This window comes from Oncorhynchus nerka, linkage group LG4 (assembly GCF_034236695.1).
Source record: "Oncorhynchus nerka isolate Pitt River linkage group LG4, Oner_Uvic_2.0, whole genome shotgun sequence".
NCBI lineage: Eukaryota > Metazoa > Chordata > Actinopteri > Salmoniformes > Salmonidae > Oncorhynchus > Oncorhynchus nerka.
Window position 1 is genome coordinate 45,184,476 of NC_088399.1, and position 23,850 is coordinate 45,208,325.

The following is a 23,850-nucleotide window of genomic DNA, read 5'->3' on the forward strand; positions in this document are numbered from 1 at the left end:
GGTCTTTAGTAAAACGAGTCAAAAACTTGTCCGTGCACGATTTCCAGCGTACTACCTCCAGACAACAGGGAGAGGTATTTAGATCCGGCTCGAAGGACCAAATTGATAGAGGAATTCTAAATTCCTATGTGTTTTATAGCCAAAATCAATTTCACACTCTCTCTAAGTCATTAATGAGGTGTAAGTTCATTAATTATGCATGAAGTAGATCGAGACCAGTCTTAAAAGCCAGGTAAGAGCGTTTAATTCCAGAGAGTACTGACCACATACACATATTTCCACAGGTTATAAACTGAAAATGACATCATCAGTTTCCCACAATAGCCCCGTGTTTTTAGGTCCAGAGATGCTTTCTACTCCTCTCATAAACCAGACATTCCAATCTGTCTAAAAGATATACTTTTCTCCACTAATGGAACATAATCCAAACATTCTTATCTGTCTGAAAAGCTATATCATCTCTCGTCCCTTAAACTCCCCGAGAGGCACAGACAATTAATTTGTTCTGCTTACATTTTCAGTAACAGCTTAACCAAGAACCCATACCTTTCATACCATAACATAATAGTATTAGAATAAATGGTTCTAATCAATAATGTATACATAATTAATCATTTCAACTATAATTTCCTCTAACACAAATACAATCTGATTTGATTTTAAAAGGTTACCATGATCATTACACTAAAATGGAAAGTAGGCTATATAATTCAATACTAAGAAACTAAAAACGTGAAATATTATGACATCAGTAAATATTATGACATTGAGAAATGAACTTTGCCACCCAGTATAGTATACAGTACTGAATGAAACAAAATGAAAAGTCAATTTACAGCTTACTGTAAAGAACCTACTGTTCTTTTAGCAAGCTTATATCTCATGCAACTTGCACATAAGTTACTGTATCTATTTTGAAAAGCCATAGGCTACCTTGTGGAAGCACAAACAAAAAAAGTATAGTAATTCTGCAGCAGTAGAAAGGTCAAATTGTCATTCACCTAAGGTTCAACAAGAAATGATTCACCTTGTGATTATACTAAATGCATGATATTCATATGCTGAATATAAAAGTATGATTTTATCCCTTTACTAACATGTCTCCAGTGGAGGTTGTGTTACTGGATGGCTGCAAGGATGTCGTTGTACTCTGGGGTGTCCGGGTCCATGTACTTCTTATCAGACACCCAGGACTTCAGCCTGGCCTGCTGATTCTGGTCGATGATCCCCTCTTTACTATGGTGATTCAGCATCTGATTGAAACCAGCTTTATAGTAGAACACTGTTCCTTCAGGAGATAAATCAATGGATCCCAGGGTAAGTTTATTGGGCTTTCCTAGAATAAAAACATAAACAAATGAATATTAAAACTTTCTGTGAAAATTAGAAAAATGTAGTGAAGAATTTCCTATATAAGAAGGACAGACTTAAGGGATAATGCCCGGGAAGCCGGTGTTTGGAGGATACATTGGCACGGGTGTTGTTTAGAACAGCAAACCGTTCTAAATGTTCCATTGCAATACTGGCTGGCAACATTCTTATCCCTTGCTTGCTAGCTAACCAACTAATGCTAAGTTACAGTCACTTCAAAAAGTGCAGCCAGAAAAACAGAAAAGTAGCCGCATTTGCATTTGTTTAAGCTGTTTTCTAGTGACATTAATTTGGATACGTCCATAACAATGATAATGAGGCACGATTTCGCCTGGCATAGAATATGTGCTCACTCGTCAGGACACTGTTGTTCAGAGGACCTAGCCAACAACACAGCTAAAACAATCACTTCAAACTGAAGCTGGAATGACTGCAAACTAGCTGCACTTCATTTCGTTTGACTTTTTTAAATTGACATTTCATTGTATACATCCATAAAAAAAGATGCTGATTCATTATTTCGACTGGCTGAGAAACACTGCCTGTGTGTCTCGTCCCAACTCCCGACACGTTCATTACCATGGGACAGCTGGAGATTTGAATATTGAAACAACGTTGCAAATGTGGGAGAGACAGACAGCAAGGTTAATACAAATCTTCGCTGTTGAAAACTAAATGTTAGTCGAAAAGAAATGTGAGATAATGTCTAGATGCTTTTATAGTGGAAATCAAGTTTAGAAATTGCCTGGCTGGGCTGATGAGACAGTGGATTGCGCAGTCAGAGTAAATAGGCATTTTAATATCATAGATTTAGCCGGTGGTAACTTGTGGAATAGACATCGGCTGGAATGTGGTTTTAATCAATTAGCATTCAGGATTAGACCCACCCATTGTATAAAGGACAATAATCACCTGCTTTGTCTCTGAGCTGGTCGGAAGCAATAGGATGAGCCATGATGAAAGATAACTTCAGTGATTTCTCCACATCTCCGCTTGCAAGTGTATCCGCCAGCAGCTTCCTATGAGTTGGAAGGCCATGCACAGTGTTGTTAGGAGATTGAGAACATTACGAATAGGGAAGCAGCATAGATAGTAAGTATTCAATTCCTTAAACACCACAAGAATGGAACTTTTTACATTCTAGCTAAATTAAAGGGCTGAAAGGTCTAAGAAGAAGAGGACCAGGCAGAAACCTTGCTGAAATGATATCAAATTAAGTTTGTTTCTGTGTTTTTATTTCAGCCCCGGTTGTGTATCACAGGGAGAAAGGGAAGGGATGGATTGCACCTATATTAATAGATAATTCACCTGCAGATGACAGATGTCTTACTCCTTCCAGTGGTTAGAGCATTCCTGTGATGCTGTTTGAGAACCCGCATTGTGAGCAGGTTCCCTCCATTTTGATCTGATTCAATGCTGTTTATCATATCATAAAGCTTCGGATTCTTCTGTTGCAGATTTTTCATCTGAGATTTTTGGTCTCTGGCCAGCTTCAGGGAATTCTTTGGTGGAATATGGTCTGCCTCCACAATGCCTCTTTCCCCCATGTTGTCAGAGAAAAGTTTGGTGTTTTTGACGCTGATGAGGGAATAGAAGAGAAAGGGTTGTACTATGGAAGTACAATTCAAGTAAACACATCTATTTACACAATTTGTATGCCAATGCTTTATGAATTATTATATGCATTTCTGGTCTTAATAATATATTCAAGTGTAAAAATAATGCAGGGTCATTATAATAACATTGGTAGATTTGAACAATGCCCATATAAAAATGTAAACAATTATTATGCTAAAATACCTTTTGTAAGGACCAACTAATCCAAGGTTGTACGTAAAGGCTATGTCATACTCATTTATCCCCGAGGAACTATAAGGACAATTCTTCATGGGCCTGATATCATGTTCATATTCCCCATCATTCGTCCGTTTTCTATTCCTGGCCCCTCCAACTATAGCATATTTTCCATGATTTTTCTCAAGTGCATCATAGGCCTTCTGGGTTTTAACCATTTCACTATAAGCCTGAAGGCTCCCTTTAATCTATGGGAAGACATAACAGGTATCAATAACTCCAATTACTCCACAACCAAGGTTAAAGATGCAATATGTTATATTCATTTATTTTATTCATACAGTTGGTATCTACCAATCATCTTAATTTCCTAGTGTTCTTTCATCGGATTTGATGAAAATGGCATATTTCAGAAAGTTACTTAGTTTAAGAATTATTTAAACTATACGTAGACATGAGTAGGCGTACAGTACCTGGTCTTTAACATTGTTTCGTAGATTCACAGCTTGACTTGTGATCTCATCCTCTGACCTGTTAGATGTTGCCTGTGCTAGGGCATGGTACAGGCAGTTCTTGTTTTCTGAGCGCACAGGGATTACTTTGCCATCTTGGATGATGTCAAAGTGACCACTGTATGGACTTTCAACTCCTTGGATTCTGTCTTTTGCTTTAGAGAGGATTCCGTCCTCACTGAAAGAGCAGAAATAAAGAGCACCATTGGTTCTCATTACTGTAGTTCTAATGGAGAGATCCTAATTTTGGGAGATTTGCAGTATTGTTGATGAAGGTCTACCAAACAGTTTAGGACAAATACCTGTGTGTTTTCTCAGGCTCTTTGGTCAGCCGTAGAGTGATTTGGCCGGCTGAGCTGTTCGTTCCCGGGTAGGACTCCTCTGAGAGCGTTTTCCCATCTTGATCCACCACTTTGAACTGGATGCCTTTACCATGGAGCAGGTCACTGTTTGTGAGGACATAAATGTCCAGGGCCGAGGCTGGTCGATTAACATCACCAATCTTCTCTGCATAGTCCAGAAGTTCTTTTGTTTCAGTCTCTGACAGAGCTTTCCCAGTCTTCTGACTGGCTGACTTCATATCATGTTTATGCTGCCGGTCCTGGAAAAAGGCCTCAGTTTTGTGTCTGCCAAGTACATTGTCAACAACTTTTCCAGTAACTCTATTGAGCTTCTTCTTGAATGTTCCCGTCACAAAAGAGGACATATGCCCAGCACAAGCATCTATGAACGCTTCGGAGACACTTTCCGAAATGGAGCTTAGGAACTCATCCTTTAGGCGAATCACATCTGGTAAATCATGTCTGCCATCTTGGTCATACTGCTCCACATATCTTTGCTGCTCTTCAATTTCTTTTTTTAATTCAAGGACAAATATGTCATTGATAACATGTTCTGTAGGAATAGACCGAATCATTTGGACCAAGGTTGAGGTGTGTTTAGCTATTTCTACACTTATTTTGACTTTTGCAATACTTTTTTCCACAAGGTCAGTTGCATTATTGCACACCTCAGAGAGTCTGCTGATAACATCACTGACTTGGGATGTGGTGGCATCAGTCATGAGGCCAGGAATAAGTTCTTTTGTCATAACTTGAACTAAATCTTTTGTTTGTTGTTCAAGCTTTGAGTCAATCTTATAGTTGCTGCGGTTCTGCAAAGCTCCTTTAGGTACTGCAGAGCTAATGTATTCAGTGAGACTAAGACCTAGTTTGGCATTCTTTTTGACTGTTGAATTGACCATGTCTTTGAAAGCTTTTTCTAAAATTGTTTTAAAGATGGCCCCAATTCCAGCATCAATGGCATAGTTTATTCCTGTGATTACACCCTGCTCCCCTACCTCCTGAAATGCGTACTTGGTTGCGTGTTTTAGAGCCATCTTCATGTTTGTAGGGGATGCCAGTTTCTTCATTGCAGTCTTAATTGTTGCTTTGGAGATAGACTTTGCTGCTCCTTGTGCGGACTTGAAAACATACTTTCCTGTGCCAATGATATCCTTTGCAACAGATGAGAGTTTCATAGTACCATTGAGGACTTTATATGCTGTGATGGCAACTTTTTTAATGGCGCTGAACCCTGCGGAGAGCAGAGACATCCCAATGCTGATGCTTTTGGAGATGGCCCATTGTGCCCAATCGAATGTGCCCGATATCATGCCAGATATCCCTTCAATCATGTCAGAGACTCCTTCAGAGATGAGACTTAAGCCAATCTGGGTTGCAGAGCCAAACGACAGGGCACAAACCAGACCTCCAAGGATGACCTGACACATACCGATGAAGAAACAGATCAAAGCGTCAAAGCTGAACTCTGGCTTCTTTTTCACCTCAAAGACAATGCTCAGGCCATTGTCATACAAGGCCGTAAGTTCATTTCCTGTGATGTAGTCTTGATTTTCTGAGAGGCTGTACACTGAGGATTCCTCTGTTATGGCTGTGCCTTCACCCTCAAGCTCTTTAAGTTTATTTACTGCAAGGTCAATGTTAAGTATCCAAGCTTTGTGAATGCTCATCCTGGAATCTATTTGCTTTAGAAAGTTGCATTCTCCTTCATGATGTGGTTCAAAGTTGCCTCTTGTGGCAATCTGAAAAGAAACCATGGTATTTGTGGTTTCTGACAAGTAAACATCCACAGATGTCTTTGCCCTTTCCAGTAATTTCCATGCCTCGGTTTTGTAGCCATCTTTTCCCATGTTGATGGTGATGAAAGCTTGGTTGTACATTGCCACGGCACTGTAAAAGGGTCACATTCTTCAACATCTTTCCAGTAGGACTTTGCTTCATAGTCACACTTACTTTTGTTGCGGAGGTGCAAGTCTGTTCTGCCGGTAGCCTGCTTAATGTGGTCATAGAAGTTTTGACTTTTTCCATTCAGCAGCATGTTGCCCCTATTTGTGATATGCTGAAGAAGGTCTGCTTTAAGAACACTGATATCTTCGTGCTGACGGATGTGCTCCTCGTGAAGGGTAAGCCACAATGACCATGTTTCTTTCAAAGCATTGAGTGCAGGCTGGTAATCAAACTTAGGGCCTTTTTCTTTAAAACACTCAGGGACATCATTTGGCCCCATTCCTGACAGGTCATCTCTCCCTGTTTTGTGAAGTTGCCATGAAACTTGTCAAGAAATTCACAAACGTGCCAAACAGGTCCTCTTTAATTTTTATTTCGAGAAGCTCATCTGTCTCCATATCTTTGATGCGTTGGACTTCGTACTCCTCTCTCAATTGTCTCATGATCTCCACAGGCTGGCCCTGGTATGCTGGGGCAAGGTTATCCCCACAGAGGATCATCTGGACCATGCCCGGGTTTCCCTTCCGACCAGTTCTTCCAAACACCTGCTTCTCCACTCTGCGACTCCCAGGGTAATGTGTCAGGAGGACGAAGAGGCCACCACGTATGTTGACATCCTGATCAACCTTGATATCAGTTCCACGACCTCCTAGATTTGTGGCTATGATTACATGTCCCCCTCTGAATTTGGTTCTCTCAATGTTGTGTTTCTCACTGATTGTGTATAATGTGATGGGGGGATGTGGATTCTCGCCCTCTATTTTCTTCAGAAGCTCGTTTGCGGTCTTGACATCTTCACATACGACCAAGACAACCTGACCACTTTCTGCCACCCTCATTGCTATCTTACAGAGGATGTCCATCCACTGGGCGTGCCCACTGACCTGAATTGCTGGAAGCTCAACAACCTTCTTATGGCGATGAGCTGGTATTATGTAGCTGTCTGTTTCGTAATGCCTTGCAAGGAAATCTTTGTCGGCATCACCCCCTAATGTCCCAGACACACCAAATATCCCATTCCCTTTCAGGTACTTTTGAAAGTAATGGAAGTTTGAAAGGTAATTAGTCACATTGGACAAAGGAGTGGTTGCCAGCTGGTGTTTCATCTCCAGAAACTGCTGCAGGCCGTCCCCCCAGCGTTTGTTCTTCTCCAACACTCCACTGGCCTGGAAGTCCACTGGGATGATAGCATGGTAGAGATGCTTGTCTCCGACAGCTTCCAACGTCTGATCAATCATGTACTCTCTGCCTTGTGTCATCATGATGGCTTTCAGGGCGTTTTCCACAAAGACTGGTAACTGATTCTCAAGGTACTTCTCAAGGAAAGAGGGGATCACAAGAAACTCTGAGTTTGACTGAGAGCTGCCAGAATATTTGATTTTAGACTTCAGCTCAGAGACTGTTGCCTTAATGAGTTTGTCTTCAGGTATGATCTCGCTGGCTCGTCCATTCTCGAGGAGAAGCATTTTGATTTCCAGGATATCAGGGTTGTTGTGCAACTTTTTCTCCTCAACCAGCACGGCTTTATTGTTTGTCACAGAGTAACAGTCAATGGCCACATCATTCTCCAGTGCTTTCTCCATTATGGTGAGCAGATCACACTGTTGAGTAATTCCAACTTTGGCCAAGAATGTATCAACAGTTATCCTGTTCTCCGTTGTATCGTCATTCTCTGTGTTCTCTAGAGCATGCATGAACATATCAAAATCTTCATCTGAATAGATACCCAACTCCACTCCAGCTTCCAAAATGTGAAATTCAGAGAATTCTTTAGATGTCGCTGGACCGATAACAGCTAACTTTGCAGCCTTGTGAAAATGCTGGATTCCAGTTGCCCACTCAATCTCTCCAGTATCTTCCATCTCAATTGGCTGACACATAGATACCATGGCCCATATGCTAGCAAGGACTTGTCCGAGGTGCCTCAGGCCACTTGCCTCGTGGGATAGAAACGTCACCTGAACTCCATTGTCCAAGGTCATGTAGTCCACTTCATCCACAATCACCATGTCGAACCTCCTCTCCCCACGTGTGGTGTCCTTCTCGAATTCCTGCCTCAAAGCGTCTGCTGCAAAGCTGCCAACGGTTCCGTAAACTAATTGTTTCCTGTAAGCCTCCTGTAGCATACTATCCCTGCTTTCAGGGGAGCTTCCCTGTATCTGTGGTGGTGGCACAACAGAGGATGTGACACCAAACATGTCATACAGTTTCTTCCACTCCTCTTGGTCTCGGCGAGCAAGGACTGGAGAACTGGTCACAACGTCAACCTTAGTGCCACGGATGGCCTGGATGGTGGCAAACATAGCCAAGATGCAAGATTTTCCTTCACCTGTGCCGATTTCCAGAAGGATACCTTTTTTCCCTGTTAACTTTGGTAGAAGGAGCATGAGCAGTGATGCCAACTGAGTGAGTCGGGGAAAGTAGCCTTCTATTTTCTCAGCAGTGAGCAGTGATTCCAGCGGAGTGATGCTAGGAAAGTAGCCTTCTATGTTCTTACCGTTTTGAGTGTAAATGGTTGAGCAGTCTTGCACAGCAATAGACATCCTTATTAGGACCTCCTTGAGAACAGCAAGGTCAGGGTTAGTAAAATCCAGTGACTTGATCATCTGCTTTGCTTCCTCTATCTTTACCTGATCCAAGTCCTCCTTTGCATGTTTTGGAAGTTCCTCTGTCATATATCCTAGAATTTCCTTCATTATGGACAATATTTTTTCTGGGTACTTTTCATTTTGCATTTCATTCACAATGGTGTCGGCATCCTTGTCCCCTTCTGCCTCAGCATACCATTGTAGAGACTTGACAGGGTCTTTATCTTTCAGGGCAGAGAGAGTAGAGAGAAGATCCAGCTTGTTTGTCTGCACAGTATGAAGGATCGAGGTTGCTAACTCTTGGTTTATGCCTGAAACACCTCGCAAAAAGAGCAGAATTTCTGAAGGTGTCCAGATCATGTTGAAGAGAATTTGACTAAGGAGCCCCTTGTTTTTCTCTGACACCTCTGTGAACACGTCAAGAATGCTCAGAACAAGTTGTTGAGCCACTGTGGGATTTGTGCTGTACAGCTGTTCAAGAAGACGGATGAGAAAGTCATACTTCTGGTCACAGTCAGCTAGTTGGTCCTCTTTACTGTCTGTGTCCGAGTCATTGGTCAATGTTAGCTCTGTCACAGCCGTGAGGATGCTAAACTGCTCAGTGAGCGATTGCTCTCCTTGGCTGATAGCACGATCTATGGTCAACTGACACCAGATCGACAGTTGAGGCTCTCCAAAGTATTTAAAGGTTAGTTCATTCTGAAGATTTTTCATTCGGTTTTCAAGCTTGTCCTCTTGCATGCCTTTGTCTTCAGTGATCTCGTATTTCTTCAGAAGATCTTCAAACTTATTTTTCAAGTCCCCTGGCTAGAATGAAATGGTCCCAACGCAAAAAAATTGCAAAGAAAATGAATATTTTAGTACAGATGCACTAAAAGATGTATGTGTCATACTATAAACACTTTTTCTATTAGTGGTGTTTCCATGTAAATTGGCAACTGTATGTAAATATGAAAAAACGGTATTTTCAGAAATATATAATATGTTTATCATTAAGTTAACACAACATTTATGTGAAACACAAAATCATTCATGCGAAATAAAACCCATTCTACAACCCTTTATTTAATATCTCTTACCTCATCCCTTCTGATTGCTGCAGCGTCATCTTCTATCATCTGGTGTAGTACCTGTGTACGCTGGTGATGGCGCTGTTGTCCTTTTAGTCTCAGCTTCTGTCTCAGCTTTTCTCGTCCCTTTGACACCTTCTTACCCGAAAGTTCGCTCTCCCTTTCGATTTCATGCTGGATCGTCCTCTCCCTCTCCAGTTGCTCCTGGCGCCTCCTCTCCTCCTGCTGTTGTCTTCGTTGCTCCTCCTGTCTTCGCCGCTCCATCTCCTCCTGCTGTCGCCTTCATTGCTCCTCCTGTCTTCGCCGCTCCATCTCCTCCTGCTGTCGTCTTCGTTGCTCCTCCTGTCTTCGCCGCTCCATCTCCTCCTGCTGCTGACGGATACGGTCTTCCTCTTGCTTCCCTGATGGATGAATACAAATGTTGCAAATACTAGTTGCTGATATACGATGTATTGAGGATATATGGTTTATTTAAAAAGGAACATTTCGAACATGATAATGTAGCTCAGCAGATTTGTAAGAATTTACTTACCATAGTTTGGACATGTTGGACTATTAGACTCTGTGTTGCACAACAGCTGAATGAGTGAACGGCCACTGGTTTCTATAATAGTGAATGTTTGACTTCCGTCCTGCTTGTGACTGTTGAACTCATATGAGAAGGAGTTGCTACTGTGATTGTCATATCTTAACTTTAGGTAGCAATGGATCCTCCTAGAGTTGAGTTTTCTTTGTACACTACCCATGCCATGCAACGTGCCACTGCCACCTCCCTGGAAAACAGAAAATCATTACCAGATATACATTTTAAATTCATAAATGTGTAAAGATTCATCTTCAGCGATCCAATTTAATGCTCAACCATTTTTGAGATTTGATCTCAAAATAAAATGTCCAGGTCTGATATTACACTGGTTTTCATTTTGACACAGGGACAATATTGATAAGCGCTCTGGCTTTTACTGCCAACAGCCACTTTCAGGTAGTCCACAATACTTAAAGGTAGTCTATACTCAGCAAAATGGCATTATCATACACACTGGGCGGACTTTATTCATTTTAACAACATCAACAGAGTTCAACTCTAACAACACTGCCATTATTAGTTCAGCTCTTCATAATGTTTACCTTGTGGCATGCCAGCATTGGGAAGAGACAATAATCTAGGTTTATAAATGTCATGATCAGGTATTTCACAGAGCACCTTACACTCAGCAAAATTACATTACTGCCGTTATCAATTACCTTGCCATATTTAAATTCGATGGATTTTGTTGTCTGTAAGAAAGTTTCCCATTCGCAACAGAAGTGTCACAACATTACATTACGTTTTTAACTATCATGATTTTACAGTGACTCAGATACTTACGTCTCCGACAAGTTCGTAGTGCCAAGTGTATGGGGTTTGGTTCCTTATAGACACAGAGGCCCCCATTATTCAGTATCTGTTGGGAAAAAACAGCCTTACACCAGTCTTACACTGAATAATTTAAAATGTAATGTGTTCATTTATCTGCTGGACCTTTTCTCAAGTTATCATACTAGCAGAGAATGAGGTAACACTTTAAAATACACCATGCAGACCTATTGCTATTCCTACTTATTCATTGTTTATTAATTCCTATTAATACAAGTTGTATTTAGTTATTCATAATTTACAGTGGTTATCGACGGGATTATTTTGAAAAGTACAACAATTCTCTTATAGGAAACAAGAACTATCAAATTTGTGTAGCTCCCCGCAGTCTCCGCAAGCATCACTTTTGGGGCATAAACATGTCAAACAAAAAGTAGCAATAAATGTTTTCTTGGAAATGCTGTTTTTAGATTACTATGATGTGTAATAATGATATACAGTACATCTAATAGCATGACATTTAATATTGTTAATAGTTGTTAACGTTTGAACAAAAATGAGAAGTATGCGTATTGGCCTACTTGATAACTTGTGGTGAAGTCAGCATTAGTGGGACATCAGGTGTAGTGGGACATTTGTGTTTGAGGGTGCTGTACTATAGTAACTTTGCAAACCAATCACAACACATGTTATTGGGTTGGTTCTGCTTGTGTCCTGTGCATAAAACATTTTTGGTGTCAGCGTTACATCACTTTAGCGTGTGTGGTCAGGTTTCTTAGATCAGGTGACCCGTTGAAAACAAAAAAAACTGCCATACTATGATACCTTGCGCTAGAATGATAAGTTTGTCATTCTGTCAATTATTATCATTGATCAATCTATCTTTTGGTGTTAAAATGAATAGTGATTTGAAACATAATAACCAGTCATGTAAACAGCTTTTATATTTTATGAAAATGAGGTTTATATTTCTGTCCCACTTCCCGTGAATGGAGTTTGAGTAGTGGAACAGGTACCTTTTTTTTAAACTATGCACAAAATAAACCTTTAATCATTTAAAATGTAAATTCCTTCATTAGATATGCTAAAGTACATTGGAATATGTTGTTGTAGTTGTTCATAATATCTCCAAATCTAGTCTAACTGCTAAATAGGCCAAGCACATAAACCGCATAGGATGAGTGGAAGGAATTAAAGGGAAATAAAAAGGGGAGGGAAATAAAGGAAGGACTGGGTGTCACGACTCCTACCGAAGGTGGCTCCCCTTCCCGTTCGGGTGGTGCTCGGCGGTCACCGGCCTATTAGCTGCCACTGATCTTTTCCTCCCCCTCCTTGTCTGTTTATTAGGTACACCTGTTGTTAATTAGGTTTATTAGTTGGACTTTATTAGCCATCCGGCCTGCCTGCTGTGTGTGCGGGATTGTTTTATGTGTACTCATTGTACACGCATGTAAATCACGGTTGTTTGTAAATCACGGTTGTTGTTTTTTGGGACTGTTTAGTTCCCCTGTGTTTTGGGGCATTTGTTTTGAGTGGCGTCTGTTTTCACCTGGTTGGTGAATAAAGAAGTAGCGCTACTCTGAACTCTCTGTCTACTGCGTCTGACTCCTCCTCCATTTACCCCGGGCATCACAATGGGGAAATGTATTTGCACCGCAATAATTCGATATTAGGCTAAATTGATTATTGCAGTAGGCAGATTATGCAATAGTCATGTAGGCCTAAACACCTTACTCTGTTTATCTTAATCAGGGTAAGGTCAAAATCAAGTAAGCTTTAATTAAACACCTGGTTTTCTGAGTGATCTTTCGAATTTTTAGGACATGTAAACAAGTGATGCGCGGGTTGCCTCATAACCCGTAGATGAGTTTAAGGTCATTAAATATTGTGTGGATGAAGGGTGGGTGCGTGGCAGGCGGGTTGGATAAGGAATAAACAATAGGCTACCTAAAAAAAATCAATAAATGTATAATTCTTGTACAATTTATTTATAGGCGAGCGGGTTACACACAATACCCCATAATAACAAAGCAAAAACAGGTTTTTAGACATTTGTTTTCACTTTGTCATTGTGTGTGTGTGTAGATTAATGAAGAGGTGCTATCTTTATCAGCATCATACAAACTGATAGTATTTCAACCACATTAAATTAGCCTCCAAGTCGAACTGAAATATTATCAGAACCATGTTGAATCGTTTCTATTTCCATAAAACCGGTCAAACTGATACCTTTTATAGATTGCATTTTATCCCGGTCCCTAAACGTCTTTGATCCGCGAAAGTATCAGCAATAATAGATAACTTTACCGATAGACTAAATTGAAGCATTCATTCCATCGATTTGTGACATTATTCTGGTGAGCAAGGGTTTATTTGGTCTTCTAGGGCAACACATATTGACAAAAGAGAAGCTGCATGTATCTAATTTTAGACAAGTTAACTAACAAATAGTCTACCAAAATGTCGGAAATTATAGAGAGAAACATCTCAATCAGGCAAAGAATCGTTCTGCCATCTCTGACTTTAGCCTACAGGCATTTTCCGTATTAGTGGGTTAGGGTCGGGCCTCAGGTTGTCACTTTATCACATATAGTCAGGCGGTTGCGGATGTGTACAGTTTGCTCACCTGCGCACCACCAATGTAAATACGTTATGCGCTGTTCCGGTGGTGTGTTTAATCTGAGCACGTTGGTGTGATTAATCTGAGCATGCGCTAGCACCAGCAGAACATGCCTCCCTCTTTAAGAGTTTGGCAGAACTGAAGTAGTTTTCACATGCCTGATTTCAAATGTGTCCATGTAAATCTTTCTTCTTGCAATGCATGTAAACGTTTTAACCGAACTACTATATTAATAATCTGACTATCCACAATAATTGCATTATTGTGTGCATGTAACTGTAGCCTACTCACTGACATGTACACTGAACAAAAATATAAATGCAACATGCCACAATTTCAAAAAGTACAGTTCAGGATATCAGTCAATTGAAATCAATTCACGAGGCCCTAATCTATGGATTTCACATGACTAGGAATAATAGAGTATGCAGGCCATGGAAGAACTGGGACATTTTCAGCTTCCAGGAATTGTGTACAGATTCTTGTGACATGGGGCCATGTATTATCATACTGAAACATGAGGTGATGGCAGCGGATGAATGGCGCAACAATGGGCCTCAGGATCTTGTCAAGGTATCTCTCTGCATTCAAATTACCATTGAGTGCGCTTGTTGTCCGTAGCTTATGCCTGCCAATACCCTAACCCCACCACCACCATTGGGCACTCTGTTCACAATGTTGACATCAGCAAACAGCTCGCCCACATGACTCCATACATGTGGTCTGCGGTTGTGAGACCGGTTGGATGTACTGCAATGTTGGAGGCGGTTTATGGTACAGAAATTAACATTAAATTCTCTGGCAACAGCTCTGGTGGACATTCCTGCAGTCAGCATGCCAGTTGCACACTCCCTCAAAACTTGACACATCTGTGGCATTGTGTTGTGTGACAAAACTGCACATTTTTGAGTGGCCTTTTATTGTCTCCAGCAAAAGGTGCACCTGTGTAATGAACATGCTGTTTAATCAGGTTCTTGATATGCCACACCTATCTGGTGGATGGATTATCTCGGCAAAGTAGAAATGCTCACTAACAGGGATGTAAGCAAATTTGTTGACAAAATTTGAGAGAAATATTTTTTTTGTGCATGTGGAAAATTTCTGGAATATTGTATTTCAGCTAATGAAACATGGGACCAACACTTTACATGTTGTGTTCATATATTTGTTCAGTGTAAGAAACTGAGGAAAGAATTTATGAAAGGGGCATTTGGGAAATAATAGAGGTGTTTCAGGGTCAAGTAAAAGCTTTGCAGACTCCTTTCGATAGATTTTCACCCAGACCTTGGAATGTTCCCAAATACATTTCCCAATAGTATGGAGATGGTCTAGTAGAAGGTCATTGACACAAAATGGTAAAAATAGAGTGTGTTTTATATAACCGTCGACAAAGTTACAAGTGCCAGGTGAAGTGGGACACTAATTTATTTCTTATGAGAAAATAGTGTCCCACTTCTTCAACTTAATTAAGTGTCCCACTACAACTTAAAGCCACGCTTTAGCAAAAGAATGGGTCTGATGTTGTTTTAGTGGTTGTACATAATACATGATCAACTTGTTTCATCATAAAAATGCCCAAATGCCCCTTTTTTGAAACTGCATTGTTGGTTAGGGTCTCGTAAGTAAGCATTTCCCTGTAATATCTACCTGTTGTATTCTGTGCATGTGACTAATAACATTTGATTTGAGATAAGACCTTAATTAATGAAATAAACATCACTTGAGTAGGGGTAGACTGATTTTGATTGTGTACATAATCATCTACCAGAAAGTGTCCCACTCATGCATATATCACCCTACACATAAATAGCCCATTGAAAACAATCCCGTTTCATCCAGTTAGTTTTCAACATAAATCAAAGCCTAAAAAATGAGTTGTACTATGTAGAATAGTCTACACAGTGAACAAGATTTGAACTAACCTTTTCCTCTGCTTTCCCTCTTCTCTGTGTTCAGTCAGCGCTCTGAGAAGGTGAAAATAAGGACTAAAAACACCTCTAACACAGTGAACTTTGAGACACTGCACAGCTTCTTATGTACTTTTCTCTGAAGCTGATCTTGACCTGACACAGCCAATAGCCACAGTGGTTTCACTTTCACATTTCAAAGACCAGCCTCCTTGTTTTACTTTACCCATATACTTGAAGTTGAGAGATTACTGTATTTTTTTACAGCTGTTTATGCCCTCTTGCTCTCACCCTACAGTATATGCGTTTTAAGGAGAACGTTTTATTAGAGGTTGTAAAAGATAATGTAAACATACATTTTGGTCAATTGAGACATTCCAACATGGCATGTGTTGGTGACGAAAGAAAGAATGAGAAATTGTGATAAGTTTGTTGCAATCAATATAACGTTTAAACAATTAGAGAACCCGTTTTTTTATTCCTAAAGATACTAAATACAAGACTGCACTACACTTCTGTGAAAGGGCCGCTTAACCACATGACGTGCTTAAAGTAAACGGGCCAGAAAGACACTTTAGCACCGTGATGTAACTTTGTGGTGTAAAACACAGGCGACGTGAACATGGGATGTGGCTTCAAATGAAAAGCTGTTTGTTAAATAACCCACTCTGTTAATATATAAAAATGGTTTGTATTTAACCTGGCGATTCAGTTAGGAAGAAATTCTTATTTGCAATGAAGGCCTACTGGGGAGCAGTGGGTTAACTGCCTTGTTCAGAACAAAATATTTTTACCTTGTCAGCTCAGGGATTCAACCCTGAAACCTTTTGGTTACTGGCCCAACACTCTAACCACTAGACCACCTGCTGCCCCCATAAATCTTTTGCATTGGCCGGGAAACAAACCCCGGCCTCCCGCGTGGCAGATATAAGTTGTCAGCAGTTGAAACAATAAGAAAGCTCTCTCGCTGCCACTGTTTCAGATCATTTGAGGGACAGGGCTTGACAAATGTAACCACTCAAATTCATGGACACAAAACTTTGAATGCCATATCTAGCTTTTTGGGGGCCCTAAGCAAGATTTGGTTGCCCACACTTCGTGGGCAAAACATTTTAGTGGCCCCATCTTGGCGGCAGAGAGAAATGTGCAGCATTAAAGTTTATGTCCTGCAATTCTTCACATTTTGCCATGGGGCGTTGAGAAAATGTTTCTGTTTTAAAGCACATTTTCTGCTATACTACATATTTTGCCACGGGGCAAAGTGGACATGTCGCAGTTTTAAAACTAATTTCATGCGATTCTTCTCATTTTGCCATGATCAATGAGGGCCCCATAGAGGTCAGGGCTCGTGCCTTGTGTGCTCGGTCAGTAATTTGTCCATGATTACTACAAGGTTTAGATAACCGGCTAGACTAACTTACCTAGCAAATAGCAATCTGTAAAATGTTAGTTGACAAAGGCTAACATACTGTATGTAATATTGTGTTTAAAAACCTAGTAAAGTGTCTTTACATGATCAATTTATAAGAGGAAACCAATATCTTCAAGAATAGATCCCAATAAACACTTTTGGCACCATCTGGTGCCGTTATTGGAGATTTGTGCTGAATTTTTTTTAAATACAAATTTTAAATCTACACCTCCGAATGGATGAGGTGAGTTTCTGAAATTCAATGCATGAAAAATGCTCATACGTGATACAAACCACACACTTGCATTGATTTGTTTGTGTACCAAAATGTTTAGCTTTTTTTTAATATACGTATGCAGTGCATTCGGAAAGTATTCAGACCCCTTGACTTTTTCCACATTTTGTTACGTTACAGCCTTATTCTAAAATAGATTTTTTTTTTTTAATTCCCCTCTCATCAACCGACACACAATACCCCATAATGATAAAGCAAAAACTGTTTTTTAGAAATTGTTGCAAATGTATAAAAATAAAACACTGAAATATCACATTTACATAAGAATTCAGACCCTTTACTCTACTTTGTTGAATCGGAGCGTTGCTGCATAGTTATTTTCAGGTCTCTCCAGAGATGTTCGATCAGGTTCAAGTCCGGACTCTGGCTGGGCCACTCAAGAACATTTGGAGACTTGTCCTTTAGCCACACCTGCATTGTCTTGGCTGAGTACTTAGGGTTGTTGTCCTGTTGGAAGGTGAACCTTCGCCCCAGTCTGAGGTCCTGAGCGCTTTGGAGCAGGTTTTCATCAATGATCTCTCTGTACTTTGCGCCGTTTCCCTCAATCCTGACTAGTCTCCCGGTCCCTGCCGCTGAAAAACACCCCCACAGCATGATGCTGCCACCATGCTTCACCGTAGGGATGGTGCCATGTTTCCTCCAGACATGACGCTTGACATTCTGGCCAAAGAGTTCCATCTTGGTGTCATCAGACCTGAGAATCTTGTTTCTCATGTTCTCAGAGTCATTTAGGTGCCTTTTGGCAAATTCCAAGTGGGCAGTCATGAGCCTTTTACTGAGGAGTGGCTTCCGTCTAGCCACTCTACCATAAAGGCTTGATTGGTAGAGTGCTGCATTGATGGTTGTCCTTCTGGAAGGTTCACCCATCTCCACAGAGGAACTCTGGAGATCTGTCAGAGTGACCATGGGGTTCTTGGGTCACCTTACTGACCAAGTCCCTCTCCCCCGATTGCTCAGTTTGGCCTGCGGGTCAGCTCTAGGAAGAGTCTTGTTGGTTCCTAACTTATTCCAATTAAGATTGAAGGCGGCTACTGTTTTCTCGGGAACCTTCAATGCTGCAGTATTTTTTTGGTACACTTCCCCAGATCTGTGCCTCAACACAATCCTGTCTTGGAGCTCTACAGACAATTCCTTTGATGATCTGACATGCACTGTCAACTGTGGACCTTATATAGACAGGTGTGTGTGCCTTTCCAAATTATGTCCAATCAATTGAATTTACCACAGATGGAATCCAATTCATGGAGGCAGGTAGCCTAGTGGTTAGAGTGTTGGGCTAGCAAACGCAAGGTTGCTGGATCAAATCCCTGAGCTGACAAGGTAAAAGAAATATGTCCCTCAGCAAGGCAAGCCACTGTTCTCCAGACGCCATGGATGTTAATTTAAGGCAGCCCTCCTCACCTTTCTGCTTCAGAGGGGTTGGGTTAAATGTGGAAGACACTTTTAATTCAATGTCTTGTCATACAACTGACTAGGTACCTTTCTTCAATCAAGTTTTAGAAACATCTCAAGGATGATCACTGGAAACAGGATGTACCTGAGCTGAATTTCTAGTCTCATATCAAAGGGTCTGAATACTTTGTCATTAGAATAATGCTTGAACAAAAAACAAATGTTGAAAAAGGGAATGGGGTCTGAATACTTTCCGAATGCACTGTATATGTGCTTTATTTTCCATAAAGAAAAAAATTAAGACATTTAAATAATCTTCCTCTCCCCGGGTTGAGAGTGTGCGGAATTCCACCCGGATGGGCAGATCCCGGGTGGACAGCTATACCTTCTACCCGAGACATACCGGGGAGATAGGGGTCCGGTGGTGATCCGCTTGTCATCGATACCTGGAGGTGGTCTCGAGGAGGGCCGACCGGGCTCTCTTTCAGATACGACAACAGCGACGGACAAAAATCTGGGCAGAAGGTATGCTGACTTATTCTTCCTGCTCAGGGAACACCCCAGGGAACACTGAATAGGAGATAGGCCCGTGTCAGAGCAAGGAAGGGTGTTGCGGGCGCATTCGACCCACACAAGCTGCTGGCTCCAGGTGGTGGGATTGGAACCCAAAGGACAGTCTGACCGACGACCTAATGAAGGTGCAGAATGACTTCCAGAACTGGGACGCGAAATGAGGACCCCGGTCAGAGACCATGTCTACTGGTAGTCCATGGATCCAGAAGACGTACTGCACCATGAGCTGGGCCGTCTCTTTGGCAGAGGGTAGTTTGGGGGGAGGAATGTAGTCGATGTGCTAGCGGCTGAAGAAGAAGGACGGATGAATCCTGCAGCTAGGTAGTCCCCAATGTAGGTCTCCATCGTCTTGGTCTCTGGTCCCGACAGAGAGTACAGTCGTCCTCGGGAGAGTTGTGCTTGGGAGAAGGTCAATCCCGCAGTCATAAGGTCGGTGCGGCGAAAGCGAAGTGGCCCGGGCCTTGTTGAACACCTCCCAGAGGTCCTGGTACTCCGTAGGGATGTCAGAGTGGCCCGGGGCGACTTCCGAGCCCCCAGGAAGGTGTCCCAGGGCAGGTTGTGCTGAGGCAATGGGCGTGGCAGAACGGGCTCCAGCCCATGATGGCATCAGTAGACCAGTTAATGAGAGGATTGTGCCGCTGGAGCCAGGAGAATCCCAACCACGGGAATCTGAGGAGAACTGGATAGCCTCGCTGTGATTCCCTGACACAGGTCGGTTGATGGGAGTGGTGTTGTGGGTGACCCAGCCTATAGATCGCCCGTCCAGCGCTCCACAATAGGTTCCTCTCACTGGTATTGTCACGACCCTCATGGGTGTGGAAGTGTGTGTGTGTGTGTATGGGATAGGACTGCAGTCAGGTGGTTTTCGGGTTGGGCCTCTATGTCCCCCCTCCCAGCAGTGTCTTCTCTCTTCAACTGCTGACCTTATATGGAGTTGAGTTCCACAATCCTCATTGTCCTAGTTCCTCAGCAACTGGTCTCTCCTTCTCAGCAACTATTCTCTCCTTCTCTCTTTCTTTCTCTCTCTCGGAGGACCTGAGCCCTAGGACCATGCCCCAGGACTACCTGACATGATGACTCCTTGCTGTCCCCAGCCCACCTGGCCGTGCTGCTGCTCCAGTTTAAACTATTCTGCCTTATTATTATTCGACCATGCTGGTCATTTATGAACATTTTATCATCTTGGCCATGTTCTGTTATAATCTCCGCCCAGCACAGCCAGAAGAGGACTGGCCACCCCACATATGCTCTCTCTAATTCTCTCTTTCTTTCTCTCTCTCGGAGGACCTGAGCCCTAGGACCATGCCCCAGGACTACCTGACATGATGACTCCTTGCTGTCCCCAGTCCACCTGACCGTGCTGCTACTCCAGTTTCAACTGTTCTGCCTTATTATTATACGACCATGCTGGCGATTTATGAACATTTGAACATCTTGGCCATGTTCTGTTATAATCTCCACCCGGCACAGCCAGAAGAGGACTGGCCACCCCACATAGCCTGGTTCCTCTCTAGGTTTCTTCCTAGGTTTTGGCCTTTCTAGGGAGTTTTTCCTAGCCACCGTGCTTCTACACCTGCATTGCTTGCTGCTTGGGGTTTTAGGCTGGGTTTCTGTACAGCACTTTGAGATATCAGCTGATGTACGCTATATAAATACATTTGATTTGATTTGATTTTGGTCTGCCTTACCAGGAACTGAAACCAAACCGCTACCCTTTGCCTCCTTCCTTATAAATATTGAGCAATAACATGTTTGATCAGAATATCAACTTTTGGCACTTCCCCTTGTCTCACTCAGTACTTTGCATACCCAAAGTTCCTATTCACCCTTCATTGACCTTTAACATGTACATTTCTTATACGTGTAAAGTTATCAATACGTTCTAATATGATGACAGGAATATGTATATTTCAAGCCAGAATCCAACAGGTGGAAAAGTGAATGTTTCTCTGTCTCCCAACTTCATAATTGCATTGATCTCAGTAGAGTCATGTTTTTAACTTGCCCTATGTTTGACAGCCACACTTCAGGATAGTCAGACAGGGCAGACGGGGAATCTTCAGAAGAAGATTGAGGGTCTTTACCTCAATGTGAAACAGAGGAAACACTACCTCTACCGTTTGACAGGTAAGCACCAACAACAATATGACCTCAAACACATTATTAATCAAGCAGTAAAACTGATATGTGAAAGAAAATGCATTTGTCATACATATCAGACCATGTTTATGATCAAATGTAGGCATGACATATGTTATTCATTGATCTAATGCAAAATATTTAATTAAACAGAGAAATGACATGACAATAAACAACAGATTATCTTGTGAGCCACAACTCTGCATGCCTTGTACAGTATATAATAATTCTATAACATATCTGTCAGAGTGGATTCTAATCTCTTCACCCAATAGACACAGTTAAACTAAGTCATTCTTAAGTTCCCCACAATTTTTAATGCATCAGTATTTATACTCCAATATATTAAACAATTTAGTTGTGATTCTTTGGCGTCACATTTTGGTTTCTAGTTGCTTTTGTCCATGGCTGTGCCACAGCTGTGTGGTTGCGCCCGACAGTGACAAGTGGCAAGCAGGACATCCTGATTGGAATAAAAAGTAAATATGTGGTTTTTAAGGACTTTACTTCTATTTACATGTTTTTAAATCATGTAATTAATTACTTCCTAATAATTACTCCTGACTCAGGCTGCCACAACCTGTCCGTTCCTGCTCTGAACTGCTCCGGGTGTCTGAGACATTGGACAATGGGGCTGTGCGAACCTGTAAAGAGTGGCTACTGGCCAGCCACCGTGACTCACCAGACCATCTTCACAGTGGACCTCTTCAAGTCCTTTAAAGACGTGAAGGTGTTGGCCCCAGGATTCTCCCGTCAAGCCTTTGTGGGAATGATTCATCGAAGAACAAAGCACTTTGGCAGGGTAAGTGTGTATACACTGTTCTAATTAATCTGATCATTTTAAAGAATTAGCTGTTAAAAATTGCCCCCTACTTATATCTATGTATGTTTAACATGTTATTAGAGTGGAAAGATATGTGGTGACACATTCCAGAAAGCATTCCTTGAGTGGATTTACGACACGGATTGAAATAGACACGTTTTGTGTAAGCGATCTCCTCCATTGTCCTGCCTGGTTTGGATGAGAAAGCCTCAAGGTTTGTACTACCTTCTTATGTGTTGGATGTTTTGTTCAGGGAATAATTATACATTCTTAAAGTGCATGCTGTTCTTTTTGTTAGAAAGTATATGTTTGTGGTGATTGTGGTGGTTAATTTCTGTATTACCAAATGAGGAGAGAGACAAATTTCACACACCAGTTATACTTAAACTACATATTTAATAATAAGAGCTTTGCAATAGCACTGACTTTCAACTATTACCCATTTCTAATGAACTTGTCAACACAATGGCTACTGAGATTTTTTAATAAAAATCGATCCACCCCCCTCGTCGACATGACAAACCACAGATATTAGGAACAGTTCACAAAGGAAGACTTTTACTTGAGAGAGGAGTATCCCATAGCCAGATAGCATTCGCTATAAATTATCATTTGATTTGATTTGATTTGATGGTCATTCAGTTTGGTCCCTAAAACGAGGTTCTAATCTCGTTCCCGGTACTTCATAGAAGAAAAACACCAACTCATCCATTGGCATAAATCAATTGTCAACTCTAGATACTCCCATCTCAAGTAAACCCCTCTCTACCCCACTCCTGGACAAGCTCACTGAGGGGAGTGAACTTCTAGGTCATACCCTATCCCAGGATAAGTGCAACATCAGAGAGGACATACAAGGGTTCCAGACACTGCCATACACCTCCCCCCAATAGAAAAGGAGGGAGTGACTTGCACACAGACATTGTGGAGACAAATAATTGTTTCCCCATGAATCACTCCATCCCTTCACGTGGTTTAAGAATAGGTAAAGACACATTCACATATGAAAACAATGTTCCATCCTGTCCTCTTCCCTTTCTGATATTCTGCATAGCACCAAGGACATGTGAAAGAAAAGCCTGACCTCTGCCCTCTCTGGGCCCCAAGTACCTGAGCCCCAGTTGAGGGAAGAAGTGCAACTGCCAACACCAGAGTCCAGACAGATATATTCTAATAACCAGTATATCACATAAGCATATTATGCAGATAAGACACCTTAATTATCTATGTTACCCAACTAATTATGATTCATCCGCCACATTCCCCTCTCAAGGGACTCCGCCCATTCTGGAGAACCAGAACAGTAACATGGTACCTTACTAACAGTAGTTGCAGAGTATATGAATTATAAAAATAAAAAAACACAATCAAAATTTAAAGAAAATAGAGAATCAAATCCCTTCAATATTGAGTACCTTATTTCCATATAAGTTTACAACCTTTATACTACAGACTTGCACATGTTTAATCATACAGAATAATACATTGTTGAAGACATAAAAAAAAACAACAGAACAAATAAATGCTCCCTAAATTACAGTGTCTAAACACAGTCCTCATCACAACAGATAAGACAGTCATCCCTTTGAGTCCCCTTGCTCAGAATTGGGATTCCCACCATTAGAGATGTAGTGAGGAATAGGGAATAGGTCTGGGAAATCATTCATATACTGTGAACCCTCTCTATCTACACTGTCCAGTGAGAATATT

The 23,850-nt window shown here is 41.5% G+C and overlaps 2 protein-coding genes across 2 annotated transcripts; both read right to left on the reverse strand.

Annotated features, from left to right (window-relative positions):
• Window positions 1-221: 221 nt before the first annotated feature.
• LOC135571409 (uncharacterized) lies at window positions 222-5,899 on the reverse strand. Its single transcript, XM_065017577.1, has 6 exons — window positions 3,980-5,899; window positions 3,639-3,855; window positions 3,172-3,413; window positions 2,680-2,949; window positions 2,284-2,390; window positions 222-1,336 (listed from the first exon to the last, which is right to left on the reverse strand). The coding sequence occupies exons 1-6, from the start codon at window positions 5,896-5,898 to the stop codon at window positions 1,119-1,121; spliced, it is 2,973 nt and encodes a 990-aa protein (XP_064873649.1). The 5' UTR covers window position 5,899; the 3' UTR covers window positions 222-1,118.
• Window positions 5,900-6,255: 356 nt separating this feature from the next.
• LOC135571408 (protein translocase subunit SecA-like) lies at window positions 6,256-15,626 on the reverse strand. The gene is made up of 5 exons (XM_065017576.1): window positions 15,523-15,626; window positions 10,993-11,068; window positions 10,156-10,396; window positions 9,633-10,024; window positions 6,256-9,360 (listed from the first exon to the last, which is right to left on the reverse strand). Exons 4-5 carry the CDS (start codon window positions 9,885-9,887, stop codon window positions 6,256-6,258), a joined length of 3,360 nt encoding a protein of 1,119 aa, XP_064873648.1. The 5' UTR covers window positions 9,888-10,024; window positions 10,156-10,396; window positions 10,993-11,068; window positions 15,523-15,626.
• Window positions 15,627-23,850: the final 8,224 nt, after the last annotated feature.